At 46.6% G+C, this 18945-nt stretch overlaps 1 protein-coding gene across 6 annotated transcripts in view; it reads right to left on the bottom strand.

The window, feature by feature from the left end:
• PAQR5 (progestin and adipoQ receptor family member 5) overlaps positions 1-18231 on the bottom strand; it is a 29244-nt gene extending 11013 nt beyond the window's left edge. Inside the window, exons 1-2 of one of the 6 annotated variants that reach the window (XM_082198769.1) lie at positions 17860-18231; positions 4944-5119 (exon numbers count right to left, since the gene is read on the bottom strand). In XM_082198769.1, coding sequence (XP_082054895.1) covers positions 4944-5003 — 60 coding nt within the window. In that variant the 5' untranslated portion in view covers positions 5004-5119; positions 17860-18231. Of the gene's footprint in view, positions 1-4943; positions 5120-6806; positions 7051-7890; positions 7917-10169; positions 10305-11855; positions 12102-17859 lie in introns of those variants that run through there. The other 5 variants (XM_082198770.1, XM_082198771.1, XM_082198772.1 and 2 more) reach the window with 5 other exon arrangements.
• Between the last annotated feature and the right edge of the window lie 714 nt (positions 18232-18945).

The following is an 18945-nucleotide window of genomic DNA, read 5'->3' as shown; positions in this document are numbered from 1 at the left end:
AAAAGGCTGGCACGTTGTTCGCAGTATAACATTTTGTTGCCACATGCAGTTGGGTGGCATTTGCTGGGCTCACATTTTTAATAGCAATCTACTCATCTGTACTTCCTGAACCAAAATGTAGCTTTCCTCCGAAGTCTCAAGCTATCCAAATGTAGCAATGCAGTCCACAAGCCATTAAAATATTTTAAACAGCAAGTATTAGAGGAAAACTGCTTACAAAAAAATGTGTACATTAGTGAAAATGACTTTGAAAAAAATGCATTGGATCAGGGGAAATACATGCAAAAATCTGCACAATTTTCTACATGGGCTTTAAAAAGACAAGTTTGTCAACTTGTGAGGGGAGTGAGGCTTCCTGTTCCTCATCAGGCAATGGCGCTCCCCCTACCTTTCCCCACCCAGTCTTTCCCAGGCTATGACTTTAAGAGCAGCAACAGCAGCAGCAGCAGCAGCAGCAGCTGGGAAGAGAGTTCAGGGATATTAAAAAAAAAATAGTTTTATAAGTTGTGCCTTTTTGTTTCTCAGTTTGATCCTTTTACATGGTTTTGTATGTTTTGTGGTATTTTATGCTTCGTGATTTGCTGTTACTTTTATTGATTATTGATGGGTAATTCTTTACTGTGGCTGAACTGTTTAATTATTACTTGCTGATGTTTAATTTTACTGTTTAGTATTAGATTCTGATGGATTGTTGCTTTGTTTGATATAAGTTGTTTATTTTAAAGCTATAGTGACTTTTATGTTGGATCAGATTGTTACTAGTAATACTTGATGTTTTACCATGTTTTTATGTTTTGGAAACCACCCAGAGTGGCTTGGGCAACTCAGTCAGATGGGCGGGGTATAAATGAATTATAGTATCATCATCATCATCATTCAAAAATGGGATACTATAAACTTAAAATTGAAAAGGACAGGTGTGTCCATTCCTCTCCAGACCCTACTTTCAGTTACGAAGGAGCCACCCAGGCCTGTAGGCATGCCGTATGCCCTCATGAGACCCTCAGAAAAAGAAAGGCGTTGTTCAGAAAGCCACACCAAATGCAAATCTGAGTGGCAGCTAGTACTCTGCAGAACAGAAATGGAGAATACAGAATTCAGTCTGTATGGGTGTGACCCTCTCCTGCCTAGCAGCCACCGATGAATAAGCAAAGCAAGTTCAATAAGCTAGCTAGACCAACACCTCAAGAGGTCTTTTCTGTCACAAGCAAGCCACTCCCGGGATTAGCTGGGACCTAAGGCCTACAGTGCCAGCTTTGCTTCATGCTGAAACTTGCTTTGGTAGACTAAGATGACTTTCATGTTTGCCTCCAAATGTCCTGGGAGGTTGAAATTCTTCCAAGAGTTAACTGTTCATGCAACTTAAATGTTCACGCAGAGTCATGGGAAGAGCTGTATCTCAGTCATGGAGCATCTGCCTCACGTGCAGAAGGGCCCCAATCCTCAGCAGCTCCAGGTAGGGCTGGGGGAGACTCCTGCCTGGAACACTGGAGAGCTGCTGCCAGTCAGTGCAGACAATGTTGAGCCAAATAGACCCAATGGTCTGATTCAATGCAAGGCAGCTTCCGATGTCCAAACCAGGGTTTCCTTCTGGCCTGAAACAGTCTGCTCTGGCATATGTGCCAACATTTCTCTGATGAAACAAGGGACATCCTAAATAAATAAATACATATAATTATTCTATTATTTATACCCCACCCATCTGACTGGGTTGCCCCAGCCACTCTGGGTGACTTCCAAAACTATTTGTTGTTGTTTAGTCGTGTCCGACTCTTCGTGACCCCATGGACCAGAGCACGTCAGGCCCTCCTGTCTTCCACTGCCTCCCGTCAGACTCATGTTTGTAGCTTCGAGAAAACTATCCAACCATCTTGTCCTCTGTCGTCCCCTTCTCCTTGTGCCCTCAATCTTTCCCAGCATCAGGGTCTTTTCTCCAAAACTATACAAAAACACAATAAAACATTAAACATTTTAAAAAATCTTCCCTATACAGGGCTGCCTTCGGATGTCTTCTAAAGTTTGTACAGTGGTACCTTGGTTCCCGAATGGCTTAGTTGTTGAACAGATCGGCTCCCGAAGACTACAAACCCAGAAGTAAGTGTTCTGGTTTGCCACCGCTTTTAGGAAGTCGAACGTCCAACATGGCTTCCGCAGCTTCCGCCTGAGCACAGGAAGCACCTGCAGCCAATCAGAAGCAGCACCTTGGCTTTTGAGTCAAACAGATTCGTGGAATGGATTGAGTTTGAGAACCAAGGTACCACTGTATAGTTACTTATCTCCTTGGCTCGGGGGTCGCATAACTCCATACCCTCCAATGTTTTTCTGATGAAAATAGGAGCAGCCTAAGGAAAAAGCAGGACATTCAGGGATCAAATCAGAAACCGGGATGGCTTCTGTAAATCTGGGGCTGCCCCTGGAAAAAGGGACACTTGGAGGGTCTGCTCTGGCAGTATTTGGGGCAGGTTCTTGGGCAGAGGTCCAGCCCAGTCTTCCTGCCGCCCACCTTCCTTCAAGTGAGGGCTGTGACCTTCAGTGGGCACAGCATGTGTTCAAACATGGTCAGAGGGTGCCCTTCCTCTCACGACTGGCCCAAGACCTTGTCCCATAGGAGACCACTCAGCCACTTCGGTTGGCAGAATTGGCATTTCACAGGTGCTACGTCATACCACATTTGTAAGAACGAGTTATTTCAGTGCGGCAGCACCCACACTTTGAAACTCCCTTGACTATTGACACCATTGTATTCTTTTCACCACCTGCTAAAAACATTATTGTTTAGACATGTCTGTCCGGGTTTTAAGGAAGTTGATGCACTTTTAAAACCTGTTTTTAGCCTATTGTTATTTTAACTGTGTGAAAGTTTTAAATTCTTGTTGTTAATTCTTCCTGGTGACAATTGTATTGCTTTATCTTTTTTTTGTAAACTGCTTTGAGGTTGTTGGTTGTTGTTTTTTTAAGAATCAAGCGGTGTATAAATTTGATGAAATAAATGGATAAATAGCCTGGTTTGAAGGACAAAATGGTGCAAACCTGCCCACCCCCCAGCCATTCCACACACAGAAGCCGAGTAGACTGTCAGATGAAGCTCACTCAAATATTAGTGATGCTAAGAGCATCCTCCAGCACACCTGGAGGCAGCAGACCGGTTGGGGAGGTGGAGGGAGGCAGGGAGCAAACATACACCTGCTCTCAGAGGGTGTTATGTACTGAGTTGAATAGGATTCAGAATGCAGCAGTCTGATTGGTCCTAGAACAATAGGGTCCAGGATACAGCAGTCTGATTGGTCCACAATCCAGCTCCAGGTGGAAGTGAATCTGCAGCCTGATTGGCTTACAAGTGAATCGCAGAATTAGCCAATCACGTGGGGCCCATTGTGTAAATAATGTATATAAAGCAGACATTCTGGGGGAACTTCCATTCCTCCTCACCACTATGAGCTGAATAAAGAGCATGAAATCCACTCTCGACTCTGAGTATATTTCAGAGGGGGGTGGCCAGGGGGCTTAGAAAGGGCAGTCTGGGGATGGGGCCTGCCACCACTCCTCTCCAGCACCTGTAGCAGTTGCCTTACTTTGCCCCGTGGTTGGGGCACCTCTGCCTCTGCTAGTGTTGTGCTGGTTGCTTCCTCCAAGCCCCACCTGGGAGCTTTGCCCTCTTTAAAGAAGAAGATACAGCAGGGAAGAGAATTGAGACCATCCTGGTTTCATACCATGTGGCCAGTCAAGATGGAAATTAAAGCTGCACACCCCCTCTACATTTAGAGCCCATCCACACCCCCAAGAATCCTGGGAACTGTAGTTCACCCCTCACAAAGCTGCAATCCCCAGCACTCCTAGCAAACTACAGTTCCCAGAATTCCTGGAAGGGTGGGAAGAATATGCTCTAACTAAAACCAATAAAATAGACCTTTAGAAGACATCTGAAGGCAGCCCTCTATAGGAAAGTTTTTAATGTTTGAGGTTTTACTGTAGTTTTATACTTTGCTGGAAGCCACCCAGAGTGGCTGGGGCAACCCAGTCAGATGGATGGCATATAAATAAAATTGTTGTTGTTGTTGTTTCATTTGCATCCCGCCTTTCCTCCAAGCAGCTTGAAGCGGCACACATCGTTCTTCCCCTCATCATTTAATCTCCACAACAACCCTGTGATGTAGCAAACTCAGTATGGAGGCCAAATGGCTGAAATATTGGGAAATTCTGGAGCAAGAGGGAGACAGAATAAAACTGCAGAGCTTTGAAAAATTAAAAAACAAAGTGTGAGATTGGCTCCATTATTACCAAATAATGGAGGCATATAATTTGGATAAAAAACTTGGCTTCCAGGTGGAAAAATCAAAATTGGACAACACAGTCAGATGGGCAGTGTACAAATAATAACATTATAATTATTACTTACCACAGTCAATGCTAATAAAAAACTATCGTAATAATAATTAGACTGGCAGTGATTGGCCTGAGGTCACACCCAGCAAACCTCAGGGCCGAGCGAGGGGTTTCAAACCCTGGTCTCCCAGGTCCTAAAGGGACCCCTGACCATTAGGTCCAGTTGTGGCCGACTCTAGAGTTACGGCGCTCATCTCGCTTTATTGGCCGAGGGAGCCAGCGTACAGCTTCCGGGTCAGCATGACTAAGCTGCTTCTGGCAAACCAGAGCAGCGCATGGAAACGCTGTTTACCTTCCCGCCAGAGCGGTACCTATTTATCTACTTGCACTTTGAGGTGCTTTCGAGCTGCTAGGTTGGCAGGAGCAGGGACTGAGCAATGGGAGCTCACCCTGTCGCGGGGATTCGAACCACCAACATTCTGATCAGCAAGTCCTAGGCTCTGTGGTTTAACCCACAGCGCCACCTGCGTTCCTTAGTCACACTATTATGCCACACTGCCTTACCCAGGGTGGCATTCACCTTGCACGAGACCCATGTTGCAAAGGCCCCCTTTACTCACCTTGGGAACCTGGTCAGTGTGGAGCAGCCGGGGAAGCTTCAAACTCAGGATGGTGTTCATGGTCACAGGCTGATCTGGGCGGAGAGTTTTCCTCTGGGAAGAACTTTCCCGCCTGAGAGACAGGCAGGTTGGATTAAGTCTTCATCGGCGCCTCCGTTCAGACTTGCCACGGATACCTGGGGGCGTTTTTTAAGGAAAGAGACAGCGCACGAGGGTTGATATAGGAATGAAAATGATCGAGAGATGGACCTCAGCAAGTGTACAGGAACCCACGAGGTTAGGATTGGTGCCCCCCAAAAAGTCATTGCCCCAGGCAGAAAACTCAAGTGGCAGCAGCCCCACTACTTAAGGAGGGGGTTCAAGCTACTGGGTAGCTCTCCCCAACCAGCACATTGCAATGTGTACCAAACACGATCTGCATGCAGCCCCAGAGAATTTCTGGACTCCGTATTTTGACCCTCTGCAAACATGGCAGCTTCTCCTCAGGCTTAGATTCAGGGAGTGGAGCTCCATGAACACTCACAGTCCGAAGGCATGGCTTTACACAGAAGGAAAGATACAAGCACATGCTCTCATGTCACAGAATTCCATTTGTATATACAGTGGTACCTCGGGTTAAATACTTAATTCATTCTGGAGGTTCGTACTTAACCTGAAACTGTTCTTAACCTGAAGCACCACTCTAGCTAATGGGGCCTCCTGCTGCCGCTGCGCCGCTGAAGCACAATTTCTGTTCTCATCCCGAAGCAAAGTTCTTAACCTGAAGCACTACTTCTGGGTTAGCGGAGTCTGTAACCTGAAGCGTGTGTAACCCGAGGTGTCACTGTACAATAATTTTTTATGAACTTCAAGTCAACCTACGTAACAGAATTCAGTTACAGACACAGGCTTTAGCGTACCAAGTGCAGATTCAGGTGATATCGCAGCAAATTTTTATATTATCTCAGAAGAGTCATTGCCAGTTCTGTGTGGTTCTTAGAGAACTGCACTGGCTGCCGATTCAATCTGCGGTACTGGCACTTTTATGGGTGCCACCTAATACCCATTTCCACAGCTGAAAGAACTTAAATTTATAGTGTGGCGTCACCTACTCGTTGGAACTCCCTGCCTATTGATGTGAGGCCTTCACTGTATAGCCCCTCCAAAATGAGGCGTTTGGGATTGTGAGAGCCTGAGAATCCTGAGTCCTTATTTACAAAGGAAAACAATAAAACACCCTTTCTCAAAGCAATTTTTTCCACTTCTCACCACTCGCCTATGTTGTGGGAGGCGTTCAGATGGGGCTATATATCCTGACATTACTGAGCCAGGCCTCTTTAGAGATTCAAATACGTGCCCTCAGTCACAGCGCAGATGTCGGAGAATTCCGACAAAAATAGAAAAGGGAGCTGAAGTTACATAATTTTGCCGCAGCAGACAGACTAATGTAGTCTTTTTGGTAGAAGATGAACTGCAGCGGAATGGAAGCAGCGCCGGGTGCACAAGATGCAGAAACAATCAAATCAAAACAGCCGGTGCAAAATGTGTTTCCCACTCACCTCTCCTTAGATTGATTTTTAGAGAAGAGCCAGAAAAACTGGGTAAAAAAGGCTGCTCAGAATAAGGGCAGGAAAAACTGCCCTTGCTCTGTGCTAGCTTTGTGGCATTCCATTCCCAACAGGATTCCTGATTGGCTGGGATCAACTCAAGAGGAAGCCCATTTTTAAAGAAGGAAATGACCTCAAAGCAGTATCTTGAGGGCTGGATGGTGACTCCTAAGAACTAGCTGTAAAAAGCATGTGGAAAATACCCCCCCCCCCGTCTCTTCTTCTTGCCTGCCCAAAATTTCCATAAGTGGAAACCTAGCTCAACCTTCTTACCTACCCTGAATTTCTGTAGCACATGAGCTGCGATTTGCTGTAGAAATTGATTCCTCTGGTTCTAGCTCACTGCCTGGCAAGCTACTACCCCAGGAAGCTAAGAGGCAATACGAGTCTCTCTTCTCTCTCACATGCAGTGACCAAAACGCAGCCAGGATGAGCCCTTGAAGTCTGCATTGAACTCTCCCTAGGCAATGAGAAATTCCTTGCAGAAGCGGACTGTTTAAAAAGGGAGGTGTTGATTCACTGCAGGAAGAATCCACAAAATGCATAACTTGGCCACACCTTTTCTCAGCCTGCTATTATCCTTCACCTCTTTTATTTCTTTTAACCCACTTCCTCCCGCCCCCATTTTCTATAATGGCTGCCTGCACCCATTTACCCCACCTCTCTTCTTGTAAGTGTGGCCAGTCAAGAATTTCCTGAGTAGCCTGAGCCTGAGCAGATGCCAGTATTTTGGCAGCCAAGTTCAAGGTGCATCTCAATCCCACCTCAAGCCAGGAAAGTAGGTCAGAATTAATATTTATTTCATTTAACAATCGCTTCCAGAAAAGGAAAGAAAAAAAAAACATCTCAGAGCAATTACATGATAAGAGCATGTTCTCTTCATTTTATTACAGTCGTACCTTGGTTTTCATACAGCTTAGTTCTCAAACGTTTTGGCTCCCGAATGACGCAAACCTGGAAGTGTCTGTTCTGGTTTGCTAACTATTTTTGAAAGCTGAACATCTGCTGAAAGCTTTGTCAGCTTCCGATTGGCTGCAGGAACTTCCTGCAGCCAATCAGAAGCCGTGCTTCGGCTTCCGAACATTTTGGAAGTCGAACGGACTTCTGGAACAGATTCCATTCGACTTCCAAGGTACGATTGTATTTCGTACAAGTTATACACCGCTTGATTGTAAAATAAAGAAAAGAGAAATAAATCCTAAAAGCGGTTTGTGAAAAAGATACAATAAAATTATCTCTAATTGAACTGAAGCGTTTCAAAAGGTTAGACTAAAAACAGATTAAAACTCACATCGACTTTCTAAGCATCTGGGTCGGCTTGTCTGAACAAAAGCGTTTTTAGCAGGACAGTGATGACTAACCTGATATCAAGAGGCAGGGAGTTCCAAAGTGTAGGTGCTGCAGCAAATACTAAGTTCTTACAAATGTGGAACAGGTATTATATAGCACGTGTAACAGAGCTAGTTCCACTAGTGGTCAAGTGGGTGTAAGGTGATCTCATAGGTAAACTGGTCCAAAGTTGCTCAGGGCTGATATACTAATAGCAACACCGTGCACTTGGACTGTTGAAATGATTTTATATACAGTGGTACCTCGGGTTACATACGCTTCAGGTTACAGACTCTGCTAACCCAGAAATACTGCTTCAGGTTAAGAACTTTGCTTCAGGATGAGAACAGAAATCGTGCTCCTGCGGCGCGGCGGCAGCAGGAGGCCCCATTAGCTAAAATGGTGCTTCAGGTTAAGAACAGTTTCAGGTTAAGTATGGACCTCCGGAACGAATTAAGTACTTAACCCAAGGTACCACTGTATAACAATTTTAAGACCAATACAGATACAGAGAGAGGGTTTTCTTTATTTAAAAAATCCACTTAATTGGTTCATTGAAAGAGGAACATCTTTACCAGGTGCAAAAAGGACATTAAAAACGGACCCTGTTGGATATACACCAGGAGGGAGCCCAAAATAGTAGTAATAATAATAATAATAATAATAATAATAATAATAATAATAATAAATTTTATTTATATCCCGCCCTCCCCAGCCAAAGCCGGGCTCAGAGCGGTTAACAACAGTAAAATACCGTATTTCTCGCCCTATAGGACACACTTTTCCCCTCCAAAAATGAAGGGGAAATGTGTGTGCGTCCTATGGGGCGAATGCAGGCTTTCGCTGAAGCCTGGAGAGCGAGAGCGGACCCCTCTCGCTCTCCAGGCTGCGCGGACCTCTCAGCAAGCAGCGGGAGCGCTCCCGCTGCTTGAGGAGAGTTGCCGGCATCCCGAAGCCTGCGCGCGCTGAAATCAGCGCGTGCAGGCTTCGCGGACCTCTCCGCAAGCAGCGGGAGCCAGCGCTGGGCTCCCACGGCTTGCAGAGAGCTGCCTGTTTGGGGGCTGGGGTCGGGGGAAGCTCGGGCCGCCCCAGCCCCATGCCTGGGGAGAAAATAAATTTTTTCCCTTTATTTCACCCCCAAAAAACTAGGTGCGCCTTATGGGACGGTGCGTCCTATAGGGCGAAAAATACGGTAATACAGCATTCTAAAATCAGTTCATTATAAAATCAGTTCAAATCAAATTAATGGCAACCATTGGGCTAGAGTTCTGTGAGGAGCCACCACAGACACGGTTTCCTGGTGAGATAATCCCTGTTAAGAGACTCTCTTCCGCAGAGCGAAGCAATCAGATGGCTATACAAGCATCCCCCCGCTTATGTGGGGATTGCATTCTGGACCCCCACACACATAAGCAGAAATTGTGTAAGTGGAGAGCGCCCTCTCTGCCGATCTCTCTACAATCCATAACCAAAAATATCCATAACTAAAATTAGAGCTCTGGTGCTGGCAGGAGGCTGGAGGATGCATGGGAAAGCAGGCAATGCTGCTGCGCTACCCCGGACATCAGCTATTAGGCGGGGAGGCTGAGCAGCCTAAACAAAGCTCCGCTGCACCTCAGGTCTCTTCAGGGCTTCGTCCGCCCTCACTGATGTCCTCTTCAGGCTCTGGGAAGGGTCTCCTTGCAAGCAATGAGGACTCTCCAGCTCTCTCCTGCCATTCCCAGTTTGAATTAAACTATCTATTTCCCGGCACCCTGCATATACACGGTCGCACATGAATCAATCGCACGTAAGGGGGTGGGACGCCTGTATAAGGAGTGAGACAACCCCCTTATCACACCGACAGGAGACTGCAACTGAAATGTGGCAGTACCTAGACTGTGGAACTCCCTGCCTATTGATATCAGGTAGTTGCCTTCACTGTCCTCTCTTCAATACCTGCTAAATACCTTCTTGTTTAGCTCATACGTTTTCAGCCTATTGTTATTTTAACTTTCTGAAAGTTTTAAATCCTCAATGTTAATTTTTCTTGTGGATACTGTCTTGCTTTATTTTTCTCTCTCTCTTTTAGTTTCCTTTTTTTTTTTTTACAATCCAGCGATGAATACATTTCATGAAATAAATGACCAGTAACTCCTTTCTTGGCTTAACTCCTTTCCTGGCCAGGCAACCAAGGTCTGGAGCAAAGCCACCACCGCTCCTTAAATTTACTGCCCCACCCCAACTCTGGCAAAAGTCTGGCTCTTTGCGATGGGCTCCTGTCCCCTTCCCCTCTAAATTGCAGGAGCTGCTGTCTGGCACAGCGACATACCTTCCCTGCTGCGTCTGGCAAGAGACATCCCTGCAGGCCACTGTGTTCATGTTTGGCTTGGTGACCGTGCAGGTCCCCCCCTCCCGGCTTATCTCAACATGCCAGCGTACGCCCTGTATCCAAGAGAGTGTGTGAATCTTGCAAAACACACAGCGACACAAAGCCCCACCTGACTGCTGAAGCACACCGCCTTCCCCACCCTTTCTGGATGCTAAATATTTTCGCCAGGTCGTTCAGGACACAGGATCGCTTGCCTGCCTGCCTGCCTGCCTGCCTGCCTGCCTGCCTGCCTTCCCCACAAGGATAAAGCAAGGGTTCAAGCATCCATCCTCCCCACCCACCCAAAGGAGAATGTTATGCACCTGCAAGGAGGTTCAACATTCTGGGTAAATAATGGAGATGTTAATGAGTAACTTTTTACGACTTCCCCCATGTGGCACCAAAGATGAGATTGTTCAAGCGAAGAACCAGCCTCGGACCAAACCCTGCTGTGCACGCCCTCAAAGACAACCTTCCCCAACCTGGTGCCCTTCCAGATGTTCTGGACTCCCGTCAGCTCCAGCAAGGGCAGCTGCACTCCCACCAACACCAAACAGCTGTGCCAAGGTGGGGGAGGCTGCTCAAAATGGTTTGCAAAGCAGGGAAAAAACAGCCACAATCTCACACAACTCCCTGTGATTCCAAAGAGGCTGGTGCAGATGAATATCATCTAAGTTGACTGCTGGTAGGGATTTGATTCAGTTTGCACTTAAAGGCAAAGTTCCCTGATTTGCAAAATGATATCAGAATAGAAACCCCACACTCCTTCAAAATTCACGGCTCTCCAAATTTTGTAGCACAGTTCTCCCTATATATGCAACCATATACTTGCTTGGGTAAAGCGTGCATAAAGATGCATATAATGGGGGGGGCAGAGGAACGCATTATAGTGAGGAAGAATTTCTTTGCAAAAATGTGCTTTTCAGGGGGTTGAACTAAATGACCCTCAGGGTCCCAGTATACCTGAATAAGTGTCTTCACCTTTATCATTCAGTCTGGACACTGAGGTCCAGATCCAAGGGCCTTTTGGTGGTTCCCTCACTGTGAGAAGTCAGATTGCAGGGAACCAGGCAGAGGGCCTTCTTGGTAGTGGCGCCCGCCCTGTGGAGCACCCTCCCATCAGATGTCAAGGAAATAAACAACTGTCTGACTTTTAGAAGACATCTGTAGGCAGCCCTATTTAGGGAAGTTTTTAATGATTGATATTTTATCACTTTCTTATTATTAATAATAATATTCTGCTGGGAGCCACCCAGAGTGGCTGGGGAAACCCAGCCAGATGGGCGGGGTATAAATAATAAATTATTGTTATCATTATTCTTCCAACTCTACATTTCTACAGTCTGTGAATTTATGGGATATATCAATAAGGCTGACAATGATAGGTAACATCCTTACCACCCTCACAGCGGCTGGGTGGGACTAGATGCACCTTTGAGTCCTTTCCAGTTCCACAATTTTATGAGGAAAAAGAACAATCGTGTGGCATTTTAAGCTGGCAACGCGTACACAGCCTTAGTCTACCCCCCTCAATTAAACACAATTGGAAACAAGAATGTTTCTGAGATCTGCCTGAAAGGTAGCAAGGAGCAGCCGATCTCGGCCACTGACAGGCACCTGCCCAAATCCACCAGGTCAATGTCTTACTTGACGATGCTGTGCGACGTTGCACAAATCCAGCTCTGCAAATCCAGCAGCCCCTTAGATCTTCTCTTGAGTTATGCTGCAAGCCACCAGATGGGCTCGCAAACGCCGCTGAAAACACTGTACTCCTAGGCGACCTGAGTCGCTCCTGGCAAGCCTCCCTGAGATGGTCCCCTCCAGCAGCAGTTTGCAGAGAGTCTGGTTAAGGAGTTTAAACATTGATGGTTGCAAATACCTCACTTGAGTGGCAGGAGAGAGGAAGGGCAGGGAGAAAAGAAAGAAACCAGGAAGAGCTCTGGGGCAACCTCCCAGGGTGCGGCTGCTTCGAGGTGGTTCAAGGACAGAACTATGTATACCTCGCGGCCTGCCGCTGGCACGGCTAGGGTTAAGCCCCTCCAGGTAAAGCTGTCCACTCCAGTTTCTCAGTTTTTGCAATCTCAAGCTGAGTTCTCCCCTTTCCACACCAGTCTGTGAATTTTTCTTAAGCCCTCTTGTAAATGCACCAGAATTTCCCTATGACTGTCTCCTAATCTCCACATTTTGGCAAAGCAATTTCCCTACATATATTGCATTCAGGTATGCTATCTTTATGATATACCGTGGTACCTCAGGTTACATACGCTTCAAGTTACATACACTTCAGGTTACAGACTCCACTAACTCAGAAATACTGCTTCAGGTTAAGAACTTTGCTTCAGGATGAGAACAGAAATTGTGCTCTGGCGGCGTGGCGGCAGCAGGAGGCCCCATTAGCTAAAGTGGTACTTCAGGTTAAGAACAGTTTCAGGTTAAGTACGCACCTCCGGAACAAATTAAGTACTTAACCCGAAGTACCACTGTATATGCATCCCCCCCCCTCAAATATTTTATTGTTTTCACTTATTTATACGAGAAGCAAAGATCAATATTCAACAATCCTGCCCGCCCCCCAGCGGAAGCACCAAATGTCTGTTTAATGACATTTCACTTTTATGCCATTTCGGTTTTTGTACGAAGATATCATCCCATAATCTGCCATGTGTTCTTGGAGGCCTATCACCATTTCCCGATGATGCTGCCCATGTAGAATACATGCATTTTTATGCACACGTTATCCTTGGAGATGCACTGTTCTGCTCACATGGCTTGGCTGGAAAACCGCATTGCAAAATTCGGAGAAGTGTGACTTTCCAAGGATGGCTGTGTTTTGGCCCATGCATTGTTTCAGAAAGGTTTGCTGTACAAGGAAAACTGTTGTGGATTTCTTCCTCCCTCCATGCTCAGATGCAACAAACAAACCTGGTGCCTTCCAGATGTTTTGAACTGCAGCTCCATCAGAAGACTGGGACCGATAGCGTTGTAAATCCAAAACATCTGGAGGGCACCTGTTTGGGGAAGGCTGCTTTATGGAGACATACTTTCCTAGCCAGCTTGCGTTGCTCGAAACTGCTGTCTCTTCTGCCAAGTTATACAATCAAACCCCATTTTCATAATGCAGGTTATTTAGCAACATCCTCTCTCTCGGGTATATTATTCAACAGGCAGAAGGAGCCAGGAAAACAACAGGCCAGAGATGAGTTGCTCTCGGCTGCCCCATAAACAGTTTGTTCCTTCCTGGATTAACCAAGTCTTAGTAGACCCAGAGGATTCTGGTTGCATCAGAACTTTCTGCCAGTCAACTGCAAGAGTTTGCAAAACATTAAAAAGGGTCCTTGCCTAGGTTTGACCTTAAGTGGTTTCCCCAAGAAACTGTCAATCATAGTATCATAGAATTGTACAGCTGAGAAGAACCCAAAGGGTCATCATCCAGACCCCCAGGAATTGCTCGATTACAGAACAACAGATCAGTTCTATCAAGAATGGCATCCTAATTCCCGCAGACTGGATCTGGTGCGGACTGGCCAGCCAGCAGCAGCCTTACCAGATAATGTTTGGGGTGTAGTAAAAACATGGGTGTCTCTTTTGGGGAAAAAGGAATGTACTTTTGTATATTGCATCTTACCTCCAAGGTGATATGCATAGGTCTCTTCCTCCCCATTTAATCCTCACCTGTGAGGTAGGCGAGGCTGAGATGCAGTGATCACCCGCTGCAAAGGTCACCCGGGGAATTTGAACCCAGGTCTCCAAGCTCCTAGTCTTCACTTAACCCCCACAACAACCCTCTGAGGTAGGTTTGCCTGATAGTGTAAGTGACTGCCTCAAGTTCACCTAGTGAGAATCATGGCTGGGTGGGGATTTGAACCTGACTCTCCCAGGTCCTAGTCTGGTGCTCTAACCACTACACCACCAGCAGCTCTCTTTGGAGAGGGAGCTATTTTACCCTAGTCTTCCAGCTGGAACCCAAGAGCAAATACCTATGTATTGTGCCAGAAGGATGGCTTTGCCCCTGAACCCTTTTACATGATTTGGGGGGAAGGGGCATGGCTCAGCAGAACAGAACTCCCTGACCAGCCTTCAGATACTACAGCAACTGGCCAGGCTAGTCTTAGCAAGTGGAAATTTACAGATGCTGCAAAAAGGCAGCTCAATATTTATTTTTTAACCATTCCGCAAGTTGCAAAACAAGAACAGCACGAAATTAACATGCAGTGAAAACAAGACGGACAGCCCAATTAAAGCACAGCAGACTGAAACTTTTTCCAAAAATAAAATAAAAAGTTACTTTTGTTCCTGTCCTCTTTGCCCAGGCAACACCAATGATTAGCATGCCAAAGAAATGAGGAACTGTATTTCCACTAGCCAGAGAAAGCAAGCCTCAGGCTGGACCCTCAGCCTCTGTTCTGGACACCCAAGGGACTCAGGGCTGGTTCACACCTTCACGCTTGTCCCCTGAGGACTGTCCGCTTAGGGCGACTTACGTGATTTAAGAATCCACCACCACCAAGAACATTCTCAGGCTCAATAGAGCCATTCAGTGGAGTCAGTTCACATACTTAGGGTCGAGCCATCCTCAAACGGTGGCCTGCATGTCTGAACCTGCCCTTATTACCACTGCAGGGGGTTGGACTAGATGACCCTTGGGCCCCTTCCACCTCCACAATTTGATGATTCTAAGGTGACTCACAGCAGGGTTTTGAGGGACTCTGGAGCTGCCTTCCATAACCTGGTACCCTGTGGATGTTTAGGACTACAATTCCCATCAGCCCCCCAAAAAACAGGGCACCAGGTGAGGGACAGCGGTACTGATGCTGAGGCTCTTTTCCTTTTCATACTCCTCTGTCTCTTAATCTTGTCTGCTGTTGCTGAGCCTCTTTCTTCTCTCCCCCCAAACAGTCTGTCACAAGCTCTTTCCTGTTTCGCCTCCCTTATCCTTGATTGTTTATAGAGAACCAACAACATGCCTGCCACTTTAAACGATAGTCTCTGCTCCCAAGGAGGTTACAATCTCAAATCTGGCTTGGTGGTGAACGCAGAGCACAGCCATCATGGCTAGAAGCCATCAATAGCCCTTTGGCTCTATGAATTTGTCCAGGCCTCTTGTAAAGCCATCTAGGCTGGTAGCTATCACTGCCTCCAGTGGGAGAGAGTTCCATAGTTTAACTATCCGCTGCGTGAAGAAGTCCTTCCTTTTATCTGTCCTGAATCTTCCAACACTCAGCTTCCTGAGATGTCTGTGAGTTCTAGTTCTAGTTACAGGTAGGTAGCCATGTTGGTCTGCCGTAGTCGAAACAAAATAAGAAAAATTCCTTCCAGTAGCACCTTAGAGACCAACTAAGTTTGTTATTGGTATGAGCTTTCGAAAGCTCATACCAATAACAAACTTAGTTGGTCTCTAAGGTGCTACTGGAAGGAATTTTTTTATTGTGAGTCCTAGTGTTAGGGGAGAGGGAGGGAAACTTTTCTGCCTCCACTTTCTCAATACTGTACCATGCATTATGTTAAAAACTTCTATCATGTTGCCTCTTACTTGCCTTTTCTCTAAATTAAAAAACCCCAAACGCTGCAACCTTTCTTCATTGGGGAGTCGCTCCCTCCCCTCAAATCATTTTGGTTGCCCTTCTGAACCTTTCCCAACTCTGCAATATCCTTTTTCAGCTGAGGTGACTGGTATGCCAATTGTGGTTGTGCCATAGATTTGTATAACTGCAGTATGAAACGGCCTAGCCCCAGTTTACAGAAGGGTTCTTCCTGTAATAATAATAATAATAATAATAATAATAATAATATACCACCCTCCATCGTAAGATCTCAGGGTGGTTCACAGAATAAAATACAGGGTGAAAGGAGTAAATAATTAAAACAAAACAGCAAAACAATAACTCTCCCCTTCCCACAGACACATTCAAAAGGCTGTAGAATATTAATCGGCCAATGGCCTGGTTGAAGAGGAACGTTTTTGCCTGGCACCTAAAGTACAGTGTCATAGACCCTAGGAATGAATAAACCCTAGGAATGAATAAATGCTAAGATTTTGATTAAGTGGGATACGGATTAAAACGCAACCTGCAGAGATGCGCCAGACAGGGGATTCCTGGGCTGGCTTATGCAAACCAGCATTTCCTTAAGGGAATGACAGAGGCCCATTGAGGCAATGCAAGAGAACTTCCCCCATGCCCTCAGGTGTGAAGAGAGATAGGGGTTTAAAGCAGGGGTAAGCAACCTAAGGCCCGGGGGCCAGATGCAGCCCAATTGCCTTCTCAATCCAGCCCATGGACGGTCCGGGAATCAGTGTGTTTTTACATGAGTAGAATGTGTCCTTTTATTTAAAATGCATTTCTTGGTTATTTGTGGGGCATAGGAATTCGTTCTGTTTTTCTTTCAAAATATAGTCCAGCCCCCCACAAGGTCTGAGGGACAGGGGACCGGCCCCCTGCAGAAAAAGATTGCTGACCCCTGGTTTAAAGGGTTGCCAAATTGATGGAGTGTGTGTATTGAGCAGGGGTTTTCTAAGAGGAGGAAGGAGGAAGGAGGGATCTATCTTGGAGAGAGGCGCTGCTGCCTCTGGACTTCCTCCATGCAGACTGAAGTTGTAAGAAGGTGAACAAACCCTATTTCTTAAAGCACAACAGTCTCCAAAGGGACACGGACCCTGTGTGTGTGCCTGGGACCCCATGGGCTCTTGCCACTGCTTGGCAGAGAGAGGGGCAGACACCCAACTTTTGTGACAATATAATGAAGGCACCAGGCGAATCATCAGTATAGCAGAAGAGGGGAACAGCTGCCTCTGACATGTGTGTAGACTGAAGCAGGAATTTCAGCAGGTGTGGTATATATGGGTGTTGTTAGAGAGCAGCACAGCAGGGGCAAGACCGGGGTCTTACACCCTGGGCCCCATGTCTCCTACCCCTTTTTGTAAACTGGGCAGACTGCAAAACATTGGTGACCCCAGCCACCGACTCACCATCATTTTCCCGGAAGCATCTATACAGTGGTACCTCGGGTTAAGAACTTAATTCGTTCTGGAGGTCTGTTCTTAACCTGAAACTGTTCTTAACCTGAAGCACCACTTTAGCTAATGGGGCCTCCCCTGCCACTGCACGATTTCTGTTCTCATTCTGAAGCAAAGTTCTTAACCTGAGGTACTATTTCTGGGTTAGTGGAGCTTGTAACCTGAAGTGTCTGTAACCTGAAGCGTCTGTAACCCGAGGTACCACTGTACATATAGATTCACATTCCTGAATCTGTGCTCTGAGTTCTTTAAGCACTGCCTCAGGGGTGCCAACTTGAATAAAATATTGTGGGGTGGGGGGCAGCCCTGCATAAATGATCACAAGACACAGTGTATGCACACCATTTGAAAGGCAATGCCCATCAACTCTGGAGGAGGCTGCCCCCCTCAAATATTTTGTTGGGGTGTGTGAAGGAACCTCAACCCCTAGGAGCTGGCTCCTGTGCAATGCTTCCAGTGTAGTATCTGTGGGAAGCAAATGGAGGCGGGGGAGGCAACTGCAGACTACCCCTTCCTCCTCACCGCTGCATCTGGTGAACCTAAGGAGACCCCTACCAAACCCCCACAAATCTAGGGTTAGGAGGAACAAGACTGGGAGGTCATAATCCCAGTTTAGAAATTTAAGAGTCCAGTACTTACCTCTGCCAGCCAAGCTCTGTCAAAGGCATGGAGAGAGAGGCAATGCTGCTTCTGTTGCTGCTGCTACTGCTGCACCTTCTCTGGTTTCCAGCTTCAGAGGGATGCTCTCGTGGGATGGAAAGGAAAGTCAGTCCCCAGCTCTTAGCCTAGACAGAGGAGGGAGGCTTGACAGCGCTAGGCCATCTCCACAGGTTGAAGAATGTGACCAGCTCTTTCCAGAAGCCACTCCTTTCTTCTGGTTGTATTTGCAATTAAAGGAAAGAGACAGCCTTTTGGGTGGTTGTTTTTTTAAAAGCGTGCTGGGGTTTCCCCACCCCAAATGCTCCTTCAGTTAAAGAGTCCCCAGGCCAGCAAATTAGCCAAAGCTTGCAGCAGTAGGACTTGCATTCAGGGCGTAAACAAGCGAAAGCAAGTCTTTCCAGTTCAGAGCTGAAAACCAGCTGGTTTGGCCTCACAAGAAGTGGGGAGATGGGATGTCTCATGCTAAGATGCAAAAGCAGAGGGCTTGCTCCTGGTTATGGTTGCTTTTTTAAAAAAGTCAGAGCTACCTAAAAGTATTTCAAGCATCCTCCCACCTCACTCGCCACAAACAGAAACCGGGGCATGAATCCAACCATGTCTTCTCAGAAGCAAGTCCTATTGAACTGAATGTGGCTTACTCCCAAGTAAGCAGGCTCAGGATAGCAACAGAACCCTTTACATCTGAGGTGTGAAAGCTCAGGAATGGGAGCTGACTGTGGCCCTCCAAACCTCTTTACCTGGCTCTTTCCAGGGCACACCCTGGCCTTTTTGCACTCATGCCTGTGCCCTGCCTGAACTGAAGATGGAGAGTTGTGTATGCACTGGAAGCCTCTGACTTTTTAGCTGAACAAAGTTCTGAGTCGCACCTCTTGCTTCTGGCTCCAGACATCACTGGAGTGTGGCCTTCAGTAGGCTGCTCGGGCTGGAAAATATCTCCCCCCAACCCCTGCCTTGCATATGATGCCAGAAATCACTGCTCACCTCACAACAGTATCCAGCTGCAAAGGGATTCCTTTGCTGTTGCTGCACCTCAAAGAGTGGTGCAGAAAAGAGAATGTGGACAGA

The sequence above is a fragment of the Podarcis vaucheri genome (genome assembly GCF_965113315.1).
Source record: "Podarcis vaucheri genome assembly, chromosome: 14".
Taxonomy (NCBI): Eukaryota; Metazoa; Chordata; class Lepidosauria; order Squamata; family Lacertidae; genus Podarcis; species Podarcis vaucheri.
The sequence above is the reverse complement of the archived record's forward strand: the minus strand, read 5'-3'. Positions and strand labels throughout refer to the sequence as shown.